Consider the following 18,027-nt stretch of genomic DNA (forward strand, 5'->3'; position numbering starts at 1 on the left):
AGTAAGTCTAAAAATTAATATATATCTAAAATAAGACCTTATCAAATTATCTGTCCTTTATAAGTGAAAAACAAATCCCCTAATACTAAAAAAACTGAAGTATATTACAAGTCATTAAAGTATTTACCAAAAAAAATGTTTATCCAAATCCAAATAACATATTAATAAAATCGTGCTTCATTAAAATTCAACTTTATTTTATTTAAATTTGAAAATATATATATATACATATATATTAAATTGTCTACAAACATCTTTCAATAATATAATTCTCCTTTAACTTTTTAAATTCAAATTGAATTTTAAGTAACCTTTATAATAAAATACTCCTTTTCATAGCTTTTGAAATAAACTTTAAATGTTGGTAAAATCTGTTTTGATTTATTTCAATACTCCTAAACAGTTGAGTATGAAAAAGGTATCACTTAAAATTCTTCAACGTTTGACAAAAGTTATTAATTCAATTACAATCTGTATAATTTAAAATGAAACTATATATATATATATATATATATATATATATATATATATATATAATCCTCAACAACGTATTAGTAATACACTACCAAAAAGTAATAAACTTAAATGTGAGAAAACTTAAACAATTACACAGCGAAGAAATTACATATCAAATAACCATGGAAAGCTAAGAATTTAGCTATCAAATAACCATGGAAAGGAAAGAAAGGAACAGCAATAAGGACATGTCCTCCATATTTGTTACAACATGAAGGAAACTTATGTTTAGACTTGGATACCTTTGAATATGATCTGCATGCCATATTGGGGCTGTAGAGTGAACATAGAGATGGGAGCATGCGTGTACGCAGATGAAAGACCAAATGAGAATCTCTGTAATACCATAGCTAACACAGTCTTGGCCTCCAACATGGCAAAGTTTTGGCCAATACATGATCTTGGACCCACAGCAAATGGCAAATAGGCATTTGGGTTAATGGCTGCCCTTGAAGGACCATCTGCAAATCTTTCTGGCTTAAACATGTTTGCATCTGGGCCCCAGAGCTTCTCATTGTGATGCACTTCCAGAATTGATAAAGTCAAGGCTGCACCTTTTGGAAGTGAGAAAGGGCCGAGCTTCATGTGTGTGTATGCTTTTCTTATCAACGTGGACACAGGTGGATATAGCCTCAGAGTTTCATTTAACACCATTGTCATCTGCCAACCAGAGAAAACAGAGAACAGTCACTAGCTTATATGACAAAGAACCAACCAATCGAAATATATGATAGCTGCAGAGTTCATCAGTTTATCATGTTAATTAGGCCTACTTTAGTCGACTCAGCTACAGAGTTGATACAGTTGGAATCAAAGTTACCAATCTCACTGGGAGACTAATTTCAGAACCCCGAAGAGAGATTTGACTATGAACTTGGGAAAATACACGGAATCTAACTAATATAATAGTGTTCTTTTTCATTGTAATAGTGAATAAGATGTTGGGTGAGATTTTGTTTTTAAATGTATTTTTAATACATAAAAGATCATACTCATTCAAAATTTTGCAAACTAAACAATTTTCATTTTTCATTTTTTAAATTTAAAACACATTTAACAATTTCAATTTATGATACTACATTTAACCAGAAAATTTGTATTTTAACAATTCCGATTTATAAGATTACATTTAACCCAAAAAAAATATATATATCATGATTACAAAGATCACATTCCATTTATGATACTACATTTAACAAAGGGCTATGGATTTTATACTATGGATAGGTCTTCTAATTCTTTGCTGTGAAAATGGATGAGAAAATAAAAACAAGTAAAATGAAACTTGATCTACACGTAGATTTGAAAAGATTCAAAAAAAAAAAAAAAGAATAAAACAGATGTTCTGGAAAACAATACCATCATCTTATTATGAGAGATGAGCATTTTATAAACAATGTAACATTCTCTTTATCCATTTTTAATTCCAAAATATATGAGATAAAAATCAATTACATTATTAGATAAAACAACTATAGAGATGTTTCCATCTTTACTAGTTTTTTGATGTTTCCTTCTTTTTGGGTTTTAGATGTTACCAAGAAAGAAGTGCGTTTTTTCCTTGTTGTCCAATCAGTTAGATGTTTATGATTGGCGATCCTTTCTTGATTGCCTAATTCCTCCTTATTTAGAGTGGGAAGCGTCCCAACTTCCTCCACCAAAGGAGGGAAATTGTGCATCAATGCTTCTATTGTCAGCCATTGGGTATGCACCGATGTGTTTCCTTCTGACCAACAAAATATGATAGGTCAGGAGCCACATTGGCACCCCTAACTGGTGCCATTCTGCTAGGTGAGAGTTGCCCTTGTGAAACAACAGAACTTGTTGCAAGGTTGCCCATCAGAAGCAGTGAGCAATGAGTTGTTGAAATTATCCCTACATAGAAAGTAGCATGAATTTGAGAGCAAGCAAAAGGTTGCTTGTCTACCATGGAATCTTCCACAACAGGGCCCTTCAATTTTTTGACAACGGGGTCCTTCATTGACTGCCATTCTTCAGTCATTTTCCTGTTGTTGAATATAGTATCCACACTCTGCCCAAAAGTTGTTGACAATGGCTTTGCCCCAACTTGTGTGGAACTCTTGCAACTAGAATTTGAACTTGAGCTTTCATCCATTGCTACCATTGATGGCTTCCTCTGAACCCCATTATTACCACCATTGGATGTTGCATATCTCTTTACAACCTGCATATTTTTGTGTCTAGTCTGACCTTTGACAACAACATGTTTCTTTGATGCATCATGTCCAATAGATGGTTTTCCAGCAAGGCAAAAGGATGGGGCATTGGATAAGGAAGCACTTGGAATAAGATTGATTTGGTTTCCAATAGAGCATTGTGGATGCAACATTGTGGGTTTGGTGAAGATATTTGCAAATTTTGGCTATAGTGGAGCCATGGTAGGGGGTATTGGGTTGGTGTTTTTTTCTGGCTTAACACAGTGAACCAAACACAAAGGAATGTATTGGTTTATATTGACTTTCTTAATGGGAGCTTTTCTAGTGAGAGTTTGGGTTGATGTGAGCACCGAGGATGTGAGAACATAGGTGTGGCCCTCATGTTGCGAGCGGTATTTGTGATCTTTAGCATGATAAACAACATGTCAGGCTTGTTGGTATGGAATGCCTAGTAACAAATCAACACAATTGAGAGGAGAAACATCACATACCATAGTATCTCGAAAAGGACCAATAGCAAAGGTGACAACACAATGTTGGGAGATAGTAAGACGAGGGCCTTCCTTTTGAACCCAACCTAGTTGATATGGGTTGGGGTGTGGAGTGGTGGGAAGGCTAAGGTGGTGAACCAAATCTTGTGCCACAAGATTCTTTTGACTCCCATTGTCGAGGATAAGAGTCACCAAATCATGTTTGATTTGACAATTATGGGTAAATAGAGGTGCAACAGAGGTTCCAGCGTTATTAGCAATCATGAGGATGAGAGAGGGGTCTACTTCGGTAGGATTTTCAAGAGAAACAAATGCAAATAAGGTAGAGGAATTTGTTTTCTCTACCTATGTAAAAAGAGTCTTGTTGGGGTGCATATTTTGAAGTACAAGACAATATGCTAAAGCATGTGAGTTGGTCTTATGAAATGTACACCAAGGGGATGAGGCAGGGGCCACATTAGATGGACTAATAGGAGATGGACCATTTTTGGTTTGAGGAGATTGGGTTTGAGGAGCCATTCTATGTTCTACAACCAAGGCTCGAATAAAGGCCTTGTCCAAGGAAGTACTATCAAACAACTCAAGTTCTCGATGAAAAACCATTAGTACACCAGAATTAAATTTATTAATTAATACCTCTTCTAGATCAGAGATATGGATTTGAATGCGTAATTGTACAAGACATCAATGCATGCTTGATTGATTCGGTAATTGTCGAAGTTTCAGCTATTTGGCAAGGATATTTTGGAGATAACCGGGGAGTAAAAACATGCTCTTAAGGCTTGGAAAAAGTCATCCCAAGATGTGATATGTGTGGATCTAGTCTTGGGTTGGTCCTCGAGTTATGAGCCTCGGTATTGCAAAAAGAATGTTACAACTCCCAAGGCTACCAACTTTAATTATCAACCCGGGGTTCATACAAAATTTAGAAGTATCGGCACTATATGTGCAGCATACAATGTGTCCTTCTTTTGATGTCATGATGTAAGGTAGTGCATGTAATGAAGTCAAATCCTAAACTAGTTGCAGAAAATGAAATGTCCGAAATGGAACCTTAACCTATTGAGAGAAAGAAAGTACAAGGAAAGAGACTGAAATCAAATGCTAAAACACACCATTTTCTAACTAACTGCTAAGAGGCTTTGCTTCAAAATAATTCTAAGTTAACATGTATGCAATCCTACTATCTTAAGCATGCAAATTCAAACCATCAAACCTTCTACTATTGTACATGTAAATGAATAAAATAAATCTGTTTTTCTTTTTGTCTTTTTTTCATGTGAGAGTGTGAAAGCTAATCTCTTTTGTTGATGTGGCAGGTGGCTTGGACATGATGGTGGATGTTTGGAAGGCTTTGAGGACCCTTAGGTGACCTTGTGTGGCTTCCTGGAGGTTTTCCCTCAATTCGGCCTCAAAACAGACCATACAGGAAAACTTACAAGATGTACTAAAAACCTACAGGATCCCCTCAAAACCTACAGGATACAGCCGAGAGAAAAAAAATGGATGTTGAAGGTGATGGAAAGCTTAAGAAAGGTGGTTGGTGGATGGAATGAGGCAAGGGAGTGCCTAGGACCACTTCAGAACTCAAAAGCAAAGTTGGGAGATGGATGGATTTTCTCAAAAAGCTTGGAGAAGTTTCCTTATGAAATGATGAAATTGGTTGTAGGTTTTAACCCTGTACAGAAATTACCTGCATACGAATTCTTAAACAAAGAAAATAAACAATGCGAGAGCATAACCCATAAAACACATATGCACAGAGATTTTTCCCTGGATCCCAAAACCGGGACTACCAGCTTGATTTTTCATTATGTTCCTTTCAATGTTACAATACATATTTATACATGCCGAAGCATCCAATACCATGGACCGAAAACCATCGCGTCCAATACCATGGACCGAAAACCATCGCGTCCAAAAAACATGTGCGAAAATCATGCACAAAACCATAGGTGGATCCGCCCAACCTAACATATGGTCCAAGTGGGGCTACGGGTGCCCTTCAAACCCCCTATTAACTACGTGGAAAGAATATAACACAACCCAACAATCTCCCACTTGTTGTTTTCTTTCCACAGGGGGCCACAGGAGAGCTTAGTCATTTTTTCAGCCCTGAGATTCCCATTTCTTCTCTACACCAAGAGAACTTCTCAGAGCTCACAGATTTTGTCAATGCATCTGCAGTATTCTTCAAAGTGTCCACCTTTACCAGCAACACCTTTCTGTCTTCTATCATATCCCTCACAAAGTGATACTGAACATCAATGTGCTTTGTCTTTGAATGATAAGCAGGGTTCTTTGCCAAGAAAATTGCACTTTGGCTGTCACAGTGTATTCGTATAGCTCCCTGTACTAACCCCATACTTGAACACAATCTCTGCAACCAAACTGCTTCCTTGCTTGCATGAGTGGCTGCCATGTATTCTGCCTCTGTAGTTGATAGTGCCACTACAGATTGTTTCTTACTCATCCAACTGACTGCACCTCCAAATAGGTTAAACACATACCCACTTGTAGATCTTCTCTGATCCAGATCTCCAGCCCAGTCTGCATCAACAAAGCCATGAATATCCAGCACTCTATCCAATCCTGGTCTTCCTTGGTAGCACAAACCATAATCACGAGTGCCACGCAAATACCTGAAAACCCGCTTCACTGCTGTCCAGTGCTCCTTCCCAGGTTTTGACATAAACCTGCTCAATACTCCCACTGCATGTGCAATGTCTGGTCTAGTACATACCATTGCATACATCAGGCTACCCACTGCACTTGCATATGGAACATGGGACATGTCCTCTTCCTCTTCTTGTGTCTTGGGACACTGTTCAGCAGATAACCTCACACCTACAGGAATAGGAACCTTCACCAGTTTACTATCCTGCATATTAAACCTTTGGTGTATTGTCTCGACATACTTCCTCTGGTTTAACCATAGCTTCCTCTTTGACCGATCTCTTTTAATTTCCATGCCCAAAATATAGTTTGCAGCACCAAGATCTTTCATGTCAAATTTGGAGGACAATTGGGTCTTCAAATCTTGGATAATTTCTTTGTCATTTCCAACCAGCAACATATCATCCACATACAAGACCAGATAAATAATACGGTCACCAATTAATTTAAAATACACATAATGATCTGCTTTGCTTCTGGTGAAGCCAAGTCCCCGTATAAATGTATCAAATTTATGATACCACACCCTTGGTGACTGTTTTAACCCATATAGAGACTTCTTTAACTTGCATACCAGTTCTTTCTTACCATTCACTGCAAAGCCTTCAGGTTGCTTCATGTAGATTTCCTCTTCCAAATCCCCGTGAAGAAATGCTGTCTTCACATCCATCTGTTCTACCTCAAAATCAAAAGCAGCAGCAACAGATAAAAGTAATCTAATAGAAGTTACCTTGGCAACAGGAGAAAAAATATCACCAAAATCAATTCCCGGCACCTGGGAATAACCTTTTGCTACCAACCGATCTTTTTATTTCTCCACCTTTCCTTCTACATTTGTCTTCTTCTTGAACACCCATTTGCTGCCAATGGGTTTCCTTCCAGCCGGAAACTCCACCAGATCCCAAGCCTCATTTTTGTGCAAAGATGCCATTTCATCGACCATGGCCTCTTTCCAGAGTTTTCCATCCTCTGAATGCACTGCTTCCTTCACAGTTCTGGGATCATTATCAGTAACAGACAAAGCAAAATTTGAACTGAAAGCAGATGGACTATACCTTTCTGGCTGCCTTCTTTCTCGAACTGATCTTCTGACAGCCAGAGTTTATGGCTCTTCATCTTCTGATTCCTCCTCTGCTGCAGAGTCTGATTCTTCCTCCTTTGGCTCAAACTCTATCTTCTCAGGTTCCTTTGGTTGGACTTCATGTTGAATAACATCTTTTACCTCTCTGAACAACACATCTCGGCTATACACAACCTTCTGTGTGACTGGGTTCCAAAGCTTATAACCCTTTAAACCATCCTTATACCCAATAAAGATGCACTTTTCAGATTTACTATCCAACTTGGTTCATTTCTCCTTTAGAACATGTACATATGCATCACATCCAAATACCCTTAGATGTGAAAGAGAGGGTTTCTTACCAGTCCATACTTCTTGTGGAGTCTTATCCTCCAACGCTGATGAAGGTGATCTGTTGATCAGGTAACATGCAGTATCCACCGCCTCTGCCCAGAATTCCTGTCCTAACCCGGCACCACTGAGCATGCTTCTTGCCCTTTCCATCAACGTCTTGTTCATTCTTTCTGCGACTCCATTTTGCTGAGGTGTATATGGATTAGTCTTTTGCCGTGCTATACCACACTTCTTACAAAATTCTTCAAATTCCTTGCTGCAAAATTCTCCACCATTATCTGTCCTCAGCACCTTTATCTTCTTCTCTGTCTGATTTTCCACCAGAGCCTTAAATTCTTTAAACCTGTCAAAGACTTCAGATTTCTTCTTAAGAAAATATATCCATGTATTCCTTGAGAAATCATGTATGAATGATACATAGTACACAGACTTACCCAGTGATGGAACCTTCACAGGTCCAAACACATCACTGTGCACAAGCTCTAATATCTGTTTCGTCCTCTTACCACCAGAGGGGAAACTCACCCGATTCTGCTTCCCATATACACAATTTTCACAGAAATCAAAATCCAGAGAGCTATTATTCATACCTTCTACCATACCTTTACCATGAAGTATTCGAAGGCCCTTCTCTCCAATATGTCCAAGCCTTTGATGCCACAACATGGTTTTCTCTCCAGAGACCACTAGATTCTCTACTCCATTTTCAGGAACCATAGAACTATTGCACCCATCAACAACAGTGCTACCTTGCAGCTTGTACAGAGTTCCAATCCGAACTCCCCGCATTAATATCAGTGCTCCTCGAACCATCTTGCAGGTATCTTTCTCGAACACCGTTTTTACACCTGCATCATCCAACTTGCTTACAGAAATCAGATTTCTGGCCAATGCAGGAATATGTAGAACACCCGGAAGTGTTCTAACCCTTCCACCTTGCAACTTCAACTTTATTTTTCCCCGACCAATGATTCTAGCCTTCCTATCATCTCCTAAGAAGACATCACCACCATCGTATTTCTCATACTCGCAAAACCACTCTCTATGGGGAGTGAAGTGAAAGGATGCACCTGAGTCAATCAACCATGCCTCATGATCTACATGTGTACTTGAAGAAGCCAAGTACACATCCCCACCTTCATCTGAGGTGGTTTTCGCCTCTGCAGAAGGAGCATCATCAGATCCCTTTCCTTTATCAGGAGCTTTAGATTTACAATCCCTTCTGAAGTGCCCTTCCTTTCCGCATTTCCAGCACACCACCTTTGTAGGGTTTCCTGGAGATTTAGATCTCCCTCTAGATTTAGATCTCCCACTCGATGACTTATTTTTGTTTCTGTTCTGGGACCGTCCTCGTACAGACAAGGCATCACCATTCTGGCTGTCCATATTTTTCCGTCTCATCTCCTCCGTCAGCAAGGCTAAGACTATTTCATCAAACTGCAAAGCAGTTGCATTGCTACCTATTGCAATAACCAGACTATCCCACGAATCTGGTAGAGAACACAACAGACTGATGCACTTATCTTCATCTGAAATTTTAATATCAACAGATAATAACTGACTTACCACAGTATTAAACGCATTCAGATGCTCTGTCACCGAGTCTCCATCTTTCATCCTCAGGTTATACAACTTTTTCCGCAGGAACAGTTTATTCACCAGAGACTTAGATTGGTACAAAGTCCCTAACTTGACCCACAAAGCCTTTGCCGTAGCTTCCCCTGATATATTCATCAATACTGAATCCGAGACACACAATCGTATTGTGCTATTTGCCTTCCAATCCAACTTCTTCCATTCATCATCGGTCACTCCCGATGGTTTAGTGCCCGGATCTACCGCGAACCACTGATCTTTATCCACCAACAGATCCTCCATCTTGAGTTTCCACAACTCAAAATTCTGACCATTGAACTTCTCAATCTCTATCTTTCCACTGCTCGCCATCTTCTTTCACCACCAGAATCGATCTCACAGATTTCCCACTGAACAGGGTCTACCACAGGCCCGAGCGAAACCCCTCAGCAACAAAGGCATCCCCTTGAAGCCAAAACAGCTCTGATACCAAATGTAGGTTTTAATCCTGTACGGAAATTACCTGCATACTAATTCTTAAACAAAGAAAATAAACAATGCGAGAGCATAACCCATAAAACACATATGCACAGAGATTTTTCCCTGGATCCCAAAACCGGGACTACCAGCTTGATTTTTCATTATGTTCCTTTCAATGTTACAATACATATTTATACATGCCGAAGCATCCAATACCATGGACCGAAAACCATCACGTCCAATACCATGGACCAAAAACCATCGCGTCCAAAAAACATGTGCGAAAATCATGCACAAAACCATAGGTGGGTCCGCCCAACCTAACATATGGTCTAAAACCAAAATTTTCCGGGGCGCTGCCCCGGACCCCATAAAGTGGGGTTACAGGTGCCCTTCAAACCCCCTATTAACTACGTCGAAAGAATATAACACAACCCAACATTGGTGAGGGTTTAATGACAGAGAAAATCAAATCCAAATTGGATGGGACAATTTTTTTTATTAACTAGGATGTCTTAGGTCCCTATTCCAAGTAGAATCACTCAAAAAGACCTCTGTTAACCCATGCAAATAAAATAAAAACATTACTAGTCGAAAATACATAAATTCGAGAAATAGTGAACTAGTAAATCTAAAAAATGCGTAACCAAATCAAGTGAAAATGCAATGGGGTAATTTTTGTTATGAACTAGAATGTTTTTTTGATCTAATGCAAGTGGAACCAACTCAATTGAATCTTGTTAGCATGCTCTAAAAAATAGTAGAAATTTATTGTTCTTTGCTAAAAAGGAGGTCCAACAATCTAGATTTGGGAATAAGAAAACTAATCCAAGTAGCTCAATGATTACTATGAACTTCCAAAGATTTTCCAAGGATGAAATAATGTTTTTGATCATGAAAAAGAACTTACACCAACCATTTAACTCAATCCAACAGCAAGAAATCATTAATACTAAATGCAAAAATAGAAAGAAATAAAAACTAGAGATGCATGTGAATAAGCAGTGAAAAGAAGAAAAGAAAATGATACAAAAAGGCTCTAAGGTTCCTTGGATGGCCAAGCCCAAGGAAACTCAGAGACCTATGGAGGAGAACAAGATTTAGAAGCTAAATATGACACCAATCTTCATTATTTTCATCAATACAATGACATCCCTAAAAAAAAATACAATGGAGCTGCAAAATACGAGTTCTCTCCAAAAGAATACTAATGAAAATCTATCTCTAGAGGCAAATTCGACTTGGTACTTATACGAAATGATTAAGAATCATTCCCCATGAATGGAGGAATCTTTCCCTACCAAAATCCCTTGATTAGTGGATCTGGTCCCTTGATTAGTGGAACACATTCCTAGATTTTCTCAATCACTGGAGTTCCACAATCTGTGCCATAATTCCATAATATCTTATTGATTTATTATTTATTATTGATCCTCCTGTAGTAGGGAACAAGTCCCTAAATTATATCCTCCTCCAAATCTTCATAATCTGCCCAATATTTTCATAATATTCCACAAAAATAAATAATATTAGACACAAATATGCAATTATTCGTACACTTTCCTAATGAATATATTAAAGTTAAAAATACATTATCTAATGCAAGAAGAGAGGTTTAATATGCTGAAGGATGGTCATAGGCCTTAATTTATGTTTATTTTAGATGCATGGACCTTAATTTATGTCTAAATTAGAGGCCCATCACCGAGCTCAACAACCAAGGAGATATTCTCGAGTTGAGTATCCCACCATGTTTGCACCAGGCCCTCCAACTGTCGATTGGAAATTTGAAGCTTAATGTCCTCTTCCATCATGGGACAACCACCCTCCAAAATTTTGGCTCGCATGCAAAATTCGAAGCCTACCTTCGATCTTGTGATTGATCATCCTTGGTCACTTATTGGTAAGCTCATGATTTCAAACTCCCCTCCTTGAACCTAAGAATTGTCTGCGTTCTCATATTTATGCAACATGTGTCATTTTCGGGCATAAGGGTTGTTGTTTGTCATACAAAGGGAATGTTTTTTTTCTTCAAGGGAAAGAATGTGCGCATGAGTGGTTGTCATCACACAAACATGTTTCACTCTCACTTCACACACTCTTGTCACGAAGGTTTTTGCATCAAGAAAAGTATGTCTTATGCATTCTGGATGATCTACGTTGTGTCACTAAGTGTCCATGTCTGATCACAGTCAATTCCTATTAATGTTTAGATATGTTTCAGTGATCTCACACTTAGCCATTTTCCCGAGCAACCTAGCCTCATCTTGCTTCCAGGAACTGTGTGTTTTTCTTCTCCAACCATCAAGCTTCCTCCCTTGCCTGCTAAAACCCTGCAGTGCGCAGAGACACCAACCTCCCTTGCCTATTGATACCCCGAAGCCTGCGGAGACACCAACCTCCCTTGCCTGCTGAAACCCCGAAGCCCGCAGAGACACCAACCTCCCTTACCTTCTAAAACCCCGCAGCGCGCAGAGGCCCCAACCAGCACTACTCTCCAAAATGCACAGAGCAGTCCAGCTACACTGCACTCAGAAATTGTGCAGAGGTGTCCTCCCAGGACCCCCATCTTGCAGCAGTGTCCTGTGCCTCAAAATTGAACAATGTTGTCCAAGCTTCCCTTTTTGTCTTGCATGAAGAAACTACATAGACGGGCCTCCCAGGGCCTCATTTCGACCGCAGTGACTGTCCGATGAAATTGTGCATATCTACCTCTTAGTGACTATAGGAAAAGGTGACATGCTAAAATCACTTCCAAGGAGTTGAGGAGAAGGACCAAATCAGGACCGCGTGCAAACTCCGTTGGATGCATGATCATCTTGAGGGTAAGTATTGTAAGTAAAGAAAACCTTCTGAAGTACACCTCTTAATTGAGTTTGCAGGACTTCTTGTCATTGTTTTATCATCATGTCCTTAGTAACATGCATGTGCACAAAAACTCATTTTATGTGTTTCTTCTACATGTCTTAGTTCCTTTTCACTTGTTTGACCAACTGTCGTCTTTTTCGACCTCGTTCTAGTGATGTTGAAGCTTGTGTTTGAGTTGTTCTCTCTATGTAAACATCTATCACACTCACACTTGATTTTGTAAGCACTGGCGCACAAGTTTCGTCGCTATCATTCAATGACCTATCTCAAGTGTCACGCTTGTCGCTTGCACCCGTCGGTCAGTCACACTGAGTGTATGTTGTCTTGATGGTTCGAGGTGTCTTGTCATCAAGTCATGTTGTGTGTGTTCGCAAGGTCATGCATGTATGAAATCAGTCATTCACAGACTTAGTCATTTTTCTAAAACTTTGTCGACCGAACCACCCTCCAATAATCGAATCCTCATTAAGTTGCACCACACAGTCTCTGTTCTTAGTGATCATGTATTGTTGCCCACAATTGCGCAAAGCTTGAGGCTACCTCCCAGGCAGTATACATCACACAATCCTGGATTCGGCCCGACTGACTATCACCTAGAACAGTGAAAAATTTTCTCAGCAAGTCATATCAATCTGCATTGCTCGCAAGCAAAGCCATCAAGCTTCTAGCTGGTCAACCAAAGAGTTTGGTCGAGCAGTGACCCTATGCCTCACTCCAAAAAATTCCACAGAAGCTGATAAGCATGCCCACCTCTTCTGACTGAAAAAATTACGCAAACATGTCGGACACACACTCGCTTCTTGTCATTGCACTCACCTCGAAATTTGCGCAGTTATGTCAGGCAGCAACCCTGATAGCCGACCTGTTTCTCCTCCTGAAAACTACACAGTTTTCATGGGCTACCTCCCATCTTCCTAGCATCCCGCTGAACACAAAAATTGGGTAGGGATGTCGCGCAGGCCTGCCTCCCAGCTCTATGTAGTTTTGGCCAGCATCCTCCCGCAGCCCGCTACTAGCCTCCCTGGCGAATCTGCACAGTTTTCATAGCTAGTGTCCCCCTATTTCCTACACTGTCTCCTTGGAAAAATTACTAATATTTTCCCTCGAGCTGAGCTAGATCACGCAATTATTCACTTCAGATCTGAACTGCTCATCCTATCCTCCCAGTGACCTCTGCACAATTTTCGTTGACAGTGCCTGGAGCCCACATCCCGACCTGAAATGTGCTCCGCGCAATTTCAGAGCCTTGTCATCTCTCCTAGTCACCTACATCCGAAAAAAAAAGATAATGCATCATGGTAAACTAGGATATTTCTGAATTTTATGTTGTCTCATCATGAGTGATTGCAGATACAAGTACATGGATGAGACATGGAGCGATGACGAATAGGATGAACAAGGAGTGCATGCTAGGAGACTTGTTTGCGAATCAGCAAACACATGGAGCATGCCAAGAACAAGCGAAGGAGAGACATGTACATGAAACATCAAGCAAACACCAAGACCATCCAAGACTCCACACACCTTTCCATGCAGAGGTGAATCCATGATACACCAAGAGTGCATTTATCACTCAGCAGCATTGCAACTCAACATGGACATCACCAGCAACATGAACATACCAACTATGTCGTGTTGAGATATGTCATGAGTCATCTTGGCCACATCACTACTGTGGGCCATACTATTGTAATCAATGTAATGTAACGTGGAAGTCCAAGTGAACCACATGTAAAGTTGAAGAGTCATGTAAGTCAAAGAGTCTTGAGGGAAGTCGAACAGTCATAAGGGTCAATTTCACCCTTGGCTATATATACTCCTCATTTATACATGCAGAGGAATTTTCATCTTGGCTCCTCCCCACATGGCCTTAAGAGTCTGTAATCTTTTCTTTGAGGAGCAAGTAGTGGCTCCAACGCCCTGCTATCGGGGTTAGTGATGTAATGGTGTACAGATGTGTCTTGGAACTTTCACTTAATTCAGAATCTTGTTAACAGGTCAGCACATTTTCACACATGTATTGTATTTGTTTGTAAGACTATTCTTTGGACACTTGTAACGCATGTTTCTTTAACCTTTATTAAGACAACTGAAATATTTCGATTGTTTTAGTACATATGTTATTGGAAATGTGTTGTATCAGTTGTTAATGTTGTCTCACCCGTGGGGGCTATCCTGCCGCACACTCGACAGATTAATTCTTGTAAACTTGTTATAATTCTCATTGCACTCGTGTGGACTATTCCGCTATGTGTTGTACATGCTATCTGTTCACCTTGTGTTTGTGATTTCCTCATCCAAGTAGACTACTCCACTGGAAGTTGCGCATGTCCTATTGTGTTGTGTGTCTCTAGCAGAGTTGGTGTTGATTTGGGGTAGCATCAGATGTGCTCTAGCCATGAAAATTGGTGGAGATGCTAAAGCACATGAGATCTCCAAGACCTAGAAATGGTTTGGGGAAATTCTACCCCGTAAAGGAGATATTAAAATAATTAATATTTTTAATGGGTTCCTAAGTCTAAACTTGGGAAAATAAAAATATTAATGGGTATTAATATAAAACTGGGTTAGAAGGTTCTAAATGACATGGATCAAGCCAAATCTAATATTAGCTGTTGATTAGATATGTAATCTCGGCTGTTGAAGACTCAACAGAAAAAGTATAAGAAGAGGCTTGAGGGTCAGTTGGAGACACACCAGAGTGATCAGTCATTCGATTTTCTAGAGCGAGGTTTGCAAAGAGAAATCAAATTAGTGATCAGAGTTGTAGAGAGGGGCAGTGAGTACGATGCTGAGAGGTAGAGATAGTGCCGGAAGACAAACGCAGAAGCAGAGAGGCAGACGCAGAACCAGAGGGAGCCACACAAAGGCCAGCAGTGACTGCGCAGAGGATAGAAGGTCCCGCGTCATCCATGCAGAGGCTATAAGAGTGACGCAGAGGGCCAGAGAGTTTGCACATAGCCTGAGAGGGCTGAAGCAGAGGGTTTCAGGCTGATGCAGAGGCCAGGAGGGCTAAAGCAGTGCTCCAGATTATTCTAGAGAGGGTTTTGTGGGGCAAACTTTTAGAATATCTGCGTCCGAAGAGAGTTGTTATTGCCAGATTACTTATCTCTGTTGGGTGAGCTAGTTTGGCACCTAGTGTACTCAGAAAAGCTGCTTAATAATAAAACCCTCAGAACTGTTGTTCCAGTTTTCCCAAGTTGGGTTTTTATGGGGATGATTGTCCAAAAATAACGGTGTCACTTGTGTGTTTGTCTATTTCTTTCAACTATTAATCTGTAGATGGTTGAGATTGTATTTTGTTTCTTTTAGTGTATATATGGTTAAATAACTTGTTAGTAATTGAACAAGTAGGTGAAATAGACCAGAGAATACAAATAAAATTTCTAACGAATTGTAATACTTAGAAATTTCAACATGGTGTGTTATATACCTAGGGGGGATAATATGGGGTACCAAGGGAGGTACCCAAGGTAATAATGTAATAATGGGATGGGCCATAGTAATAAATAAGGTGGTTAACCCATATTATGTAAGGGACCACAAGTAGTTAATAATAATGTAATGGGCCCATGGTATTAGTTGATGGTATGCGGGAACCATGGTAATGACCCATGGTATTGTATGTATGAGGCCTATATAGAGGCTAGAGACTCCACATGAAGGAATAGTGAAGGAATATTGTATGAACAGGCATATGGCTTGTGGAGTGTTCTCCTTCCTTAAGGAGTGAATGTATGGTGTTGCCCTACCTTAAGGGTTTTGATAATAAAGAAGAATTTCTATCTATTTTTGGGTTTATTTATATTATCATATATTTCTGGGTTAGATCCATAACAAGTGGTTTGATCAATAAAGTGAATCATTTCTATCTATTTCTATCTTGTTATTCTTGGGTTATTTCTATTATCATAATATATTTGGGTCAGATCTACAACAAGTGGTATCAGAGCTATAACAAGTGGTATCAGAGCTACAACAAGTGGTATCAGAGCACTTTCTTGGGCAAAAGTGGAGAATTTTTTTTTTAAATTTTGTAGGATTTCGGGGGCGGCGAGTTTGCGGATCAGATCTGTATGTTTTGGTGCAAGATCTGTAAAATATCATTGCAGATCTGTATTCTTTGTGAAAAAATAGCCGATTTCAAAAAAAAAATCGGTTGAATCGGAGTCCAGATGAAGGAGATATCGCTGATCTAAACATCAGTGGTGTTGTAGACAATTTTTCGGGGCAGCGAGTTTGCGGCGAAGATCTAAACGTCCTGGTGAAAGATCTACAAAATCTAATTATAGATCTGAATTATTTGAGAAAAGTTACCCAATTTCAAAAAAAAAATCAGTCGAATCGGAGTCCGGATGAGGAATATATCGCTGATTTAAAATTAGCTCTTTTTTGCAGAAATTTTGGTGACGGCGAGAGAGTTGCAGCGCAGATTTGAAATTTCATTGCCTGGATCAAAATTTTTATCACATGAGCAGATGCAGAATGGTTGTTCCATTTCCAAAAACAGGTCATAATAAGGATTTTGAGCAATATTGACTAAACTGTGACAATTTCAAATTTTCGCCAAGTAAGTGTTTTTTTTTTCAAAACTCTCTTCATGGCTTCTTGCAAGGTTCTTTATTTTACAGGAAAAGATAGTGGTCCTACTATTGAAGAATACATAAAACAAAAGAAGTGGGTATGGAAAAACATATGGAAATCGTGGGCAGTGGAGGATTTTAGAGATGAGGCGGCCACATGGTGGGGATTACTTAACCAAACGAAGTGTTACAACCTGCCTGATGAAGCATTTGAAAAAATCATTTTAGACTGATGGTCTCATGCTAGAAAACAAGAAAAGGGAAACATATGGGGTTATTTCCTACTGGTATATCTTTATTGCAGCTTCATGGATTGATTCAGAAGGAGAAAATCGTTGTGTCTATAAATCCTAGTTGCAAGCAAAATCTTATAAGTGTTAATTTGGCAAAAAGATTGCAGGTTCCAGCACAACACATTGAAACTGCATAGATTGATAATGAGGATGTTCAAGTGTATAAGGATTTGAAGATTTCTATGGATAAGTATGTGTTGCATGGTGATTTTTATGCTTCAGAGACAGATAATATGGATGTTGTTTTGGGATACCCGTGGATGGAATCAGTGGGTACTATAAATATTAATGTGCAAAAGAAATTCCTGAAGCTCTGGTATAAAAAGAAGAAAATTACATTACAGGATATTTCCATCAATAAACAGGTAGAGTCCACTGAGGTTGACGCAGAAGATGTTCCAGGGAATGACATATCAGATGATGAGTAGTTGATGGTCAACAATCAAACACAAACAGAGGCTGAAGCCGAAAAGGTAACAGGTGCTGACACATCTGATGAGGGTTCAGTGGTTGAAGTCATATTGGAAAAGAAGACACCACAATGGGCACCACAACAGGGTGAATTAAAGAAAAAGATATCGTAGGTTAAAACTTCAACATATCATCACCCACATCACCCCGCAAGACAACAACCAACAAGATGGAAACCAATTCGCCACAAGGACAACAACCCCCGTATGACGGATAGCGAGGAGCGACGATCCACCTTCTACACACAGAAGAGCTGCCACGGTCAACTTCCATCTCAAGCGAGCGAGGCACCAGCGAGATCGAGGGTTCACCTTTCTCTTGGATGGCTAGATGCACGTTCATGGTACCAGTGGACTACTCTTTTGAGTAGATCTTATTATTTGTGTTCTTCCCATGTTTCGGGGACGAAACATGCTTAGGGGGGTGGAATGTTATATACCTATGGGGGATAATATGGGGTACCAAGGGAGGTACCCAAGGTAA

At 39.6% G+C, this 18,027-nt stretch overlaps 1 protein-coding gene across 1 annotated transcript in view; it reads right to left on the reverse strand.

The window, feature by feature from the left end:
* Positions 1 to 528: 528 nt before the first annotated feature.
* The window catches only part of LOC149246137 (cytochrome P450 709B1-like), a 68,857-nt gene continuing 51,358 nt past the window's right edge, over positions 529 to 18,027 (reverse strand). The window contains exon 6 of the mRNA XM_089457831.1: positions 529 to 1,176. Coding sequence (XP_089313957.1) covers positions 745 to 1,176 — 432 coding nt within the window. The 3' untranslated portion in view covers positions 529 to 744. The remainder of the gene's footprint in view (positions 1,177 to 18,027) is intronic.

The sequence above is a fragment of the Pinus tabuliformis genome, chromosome 7 (assembly GCF_031772625.1).
Source record: "Pinus tabuliformis cultivar Carrire ecotype Pingquan chromosome 7, CPIR1, whole genome shotgun sequence".
Lineage (NCBI taxonomy): Eukaryota > Viridiplantae > Streptophyta > Pinopsida > Pinales > Pinaceae > Pinus > Pinus tabuliformis.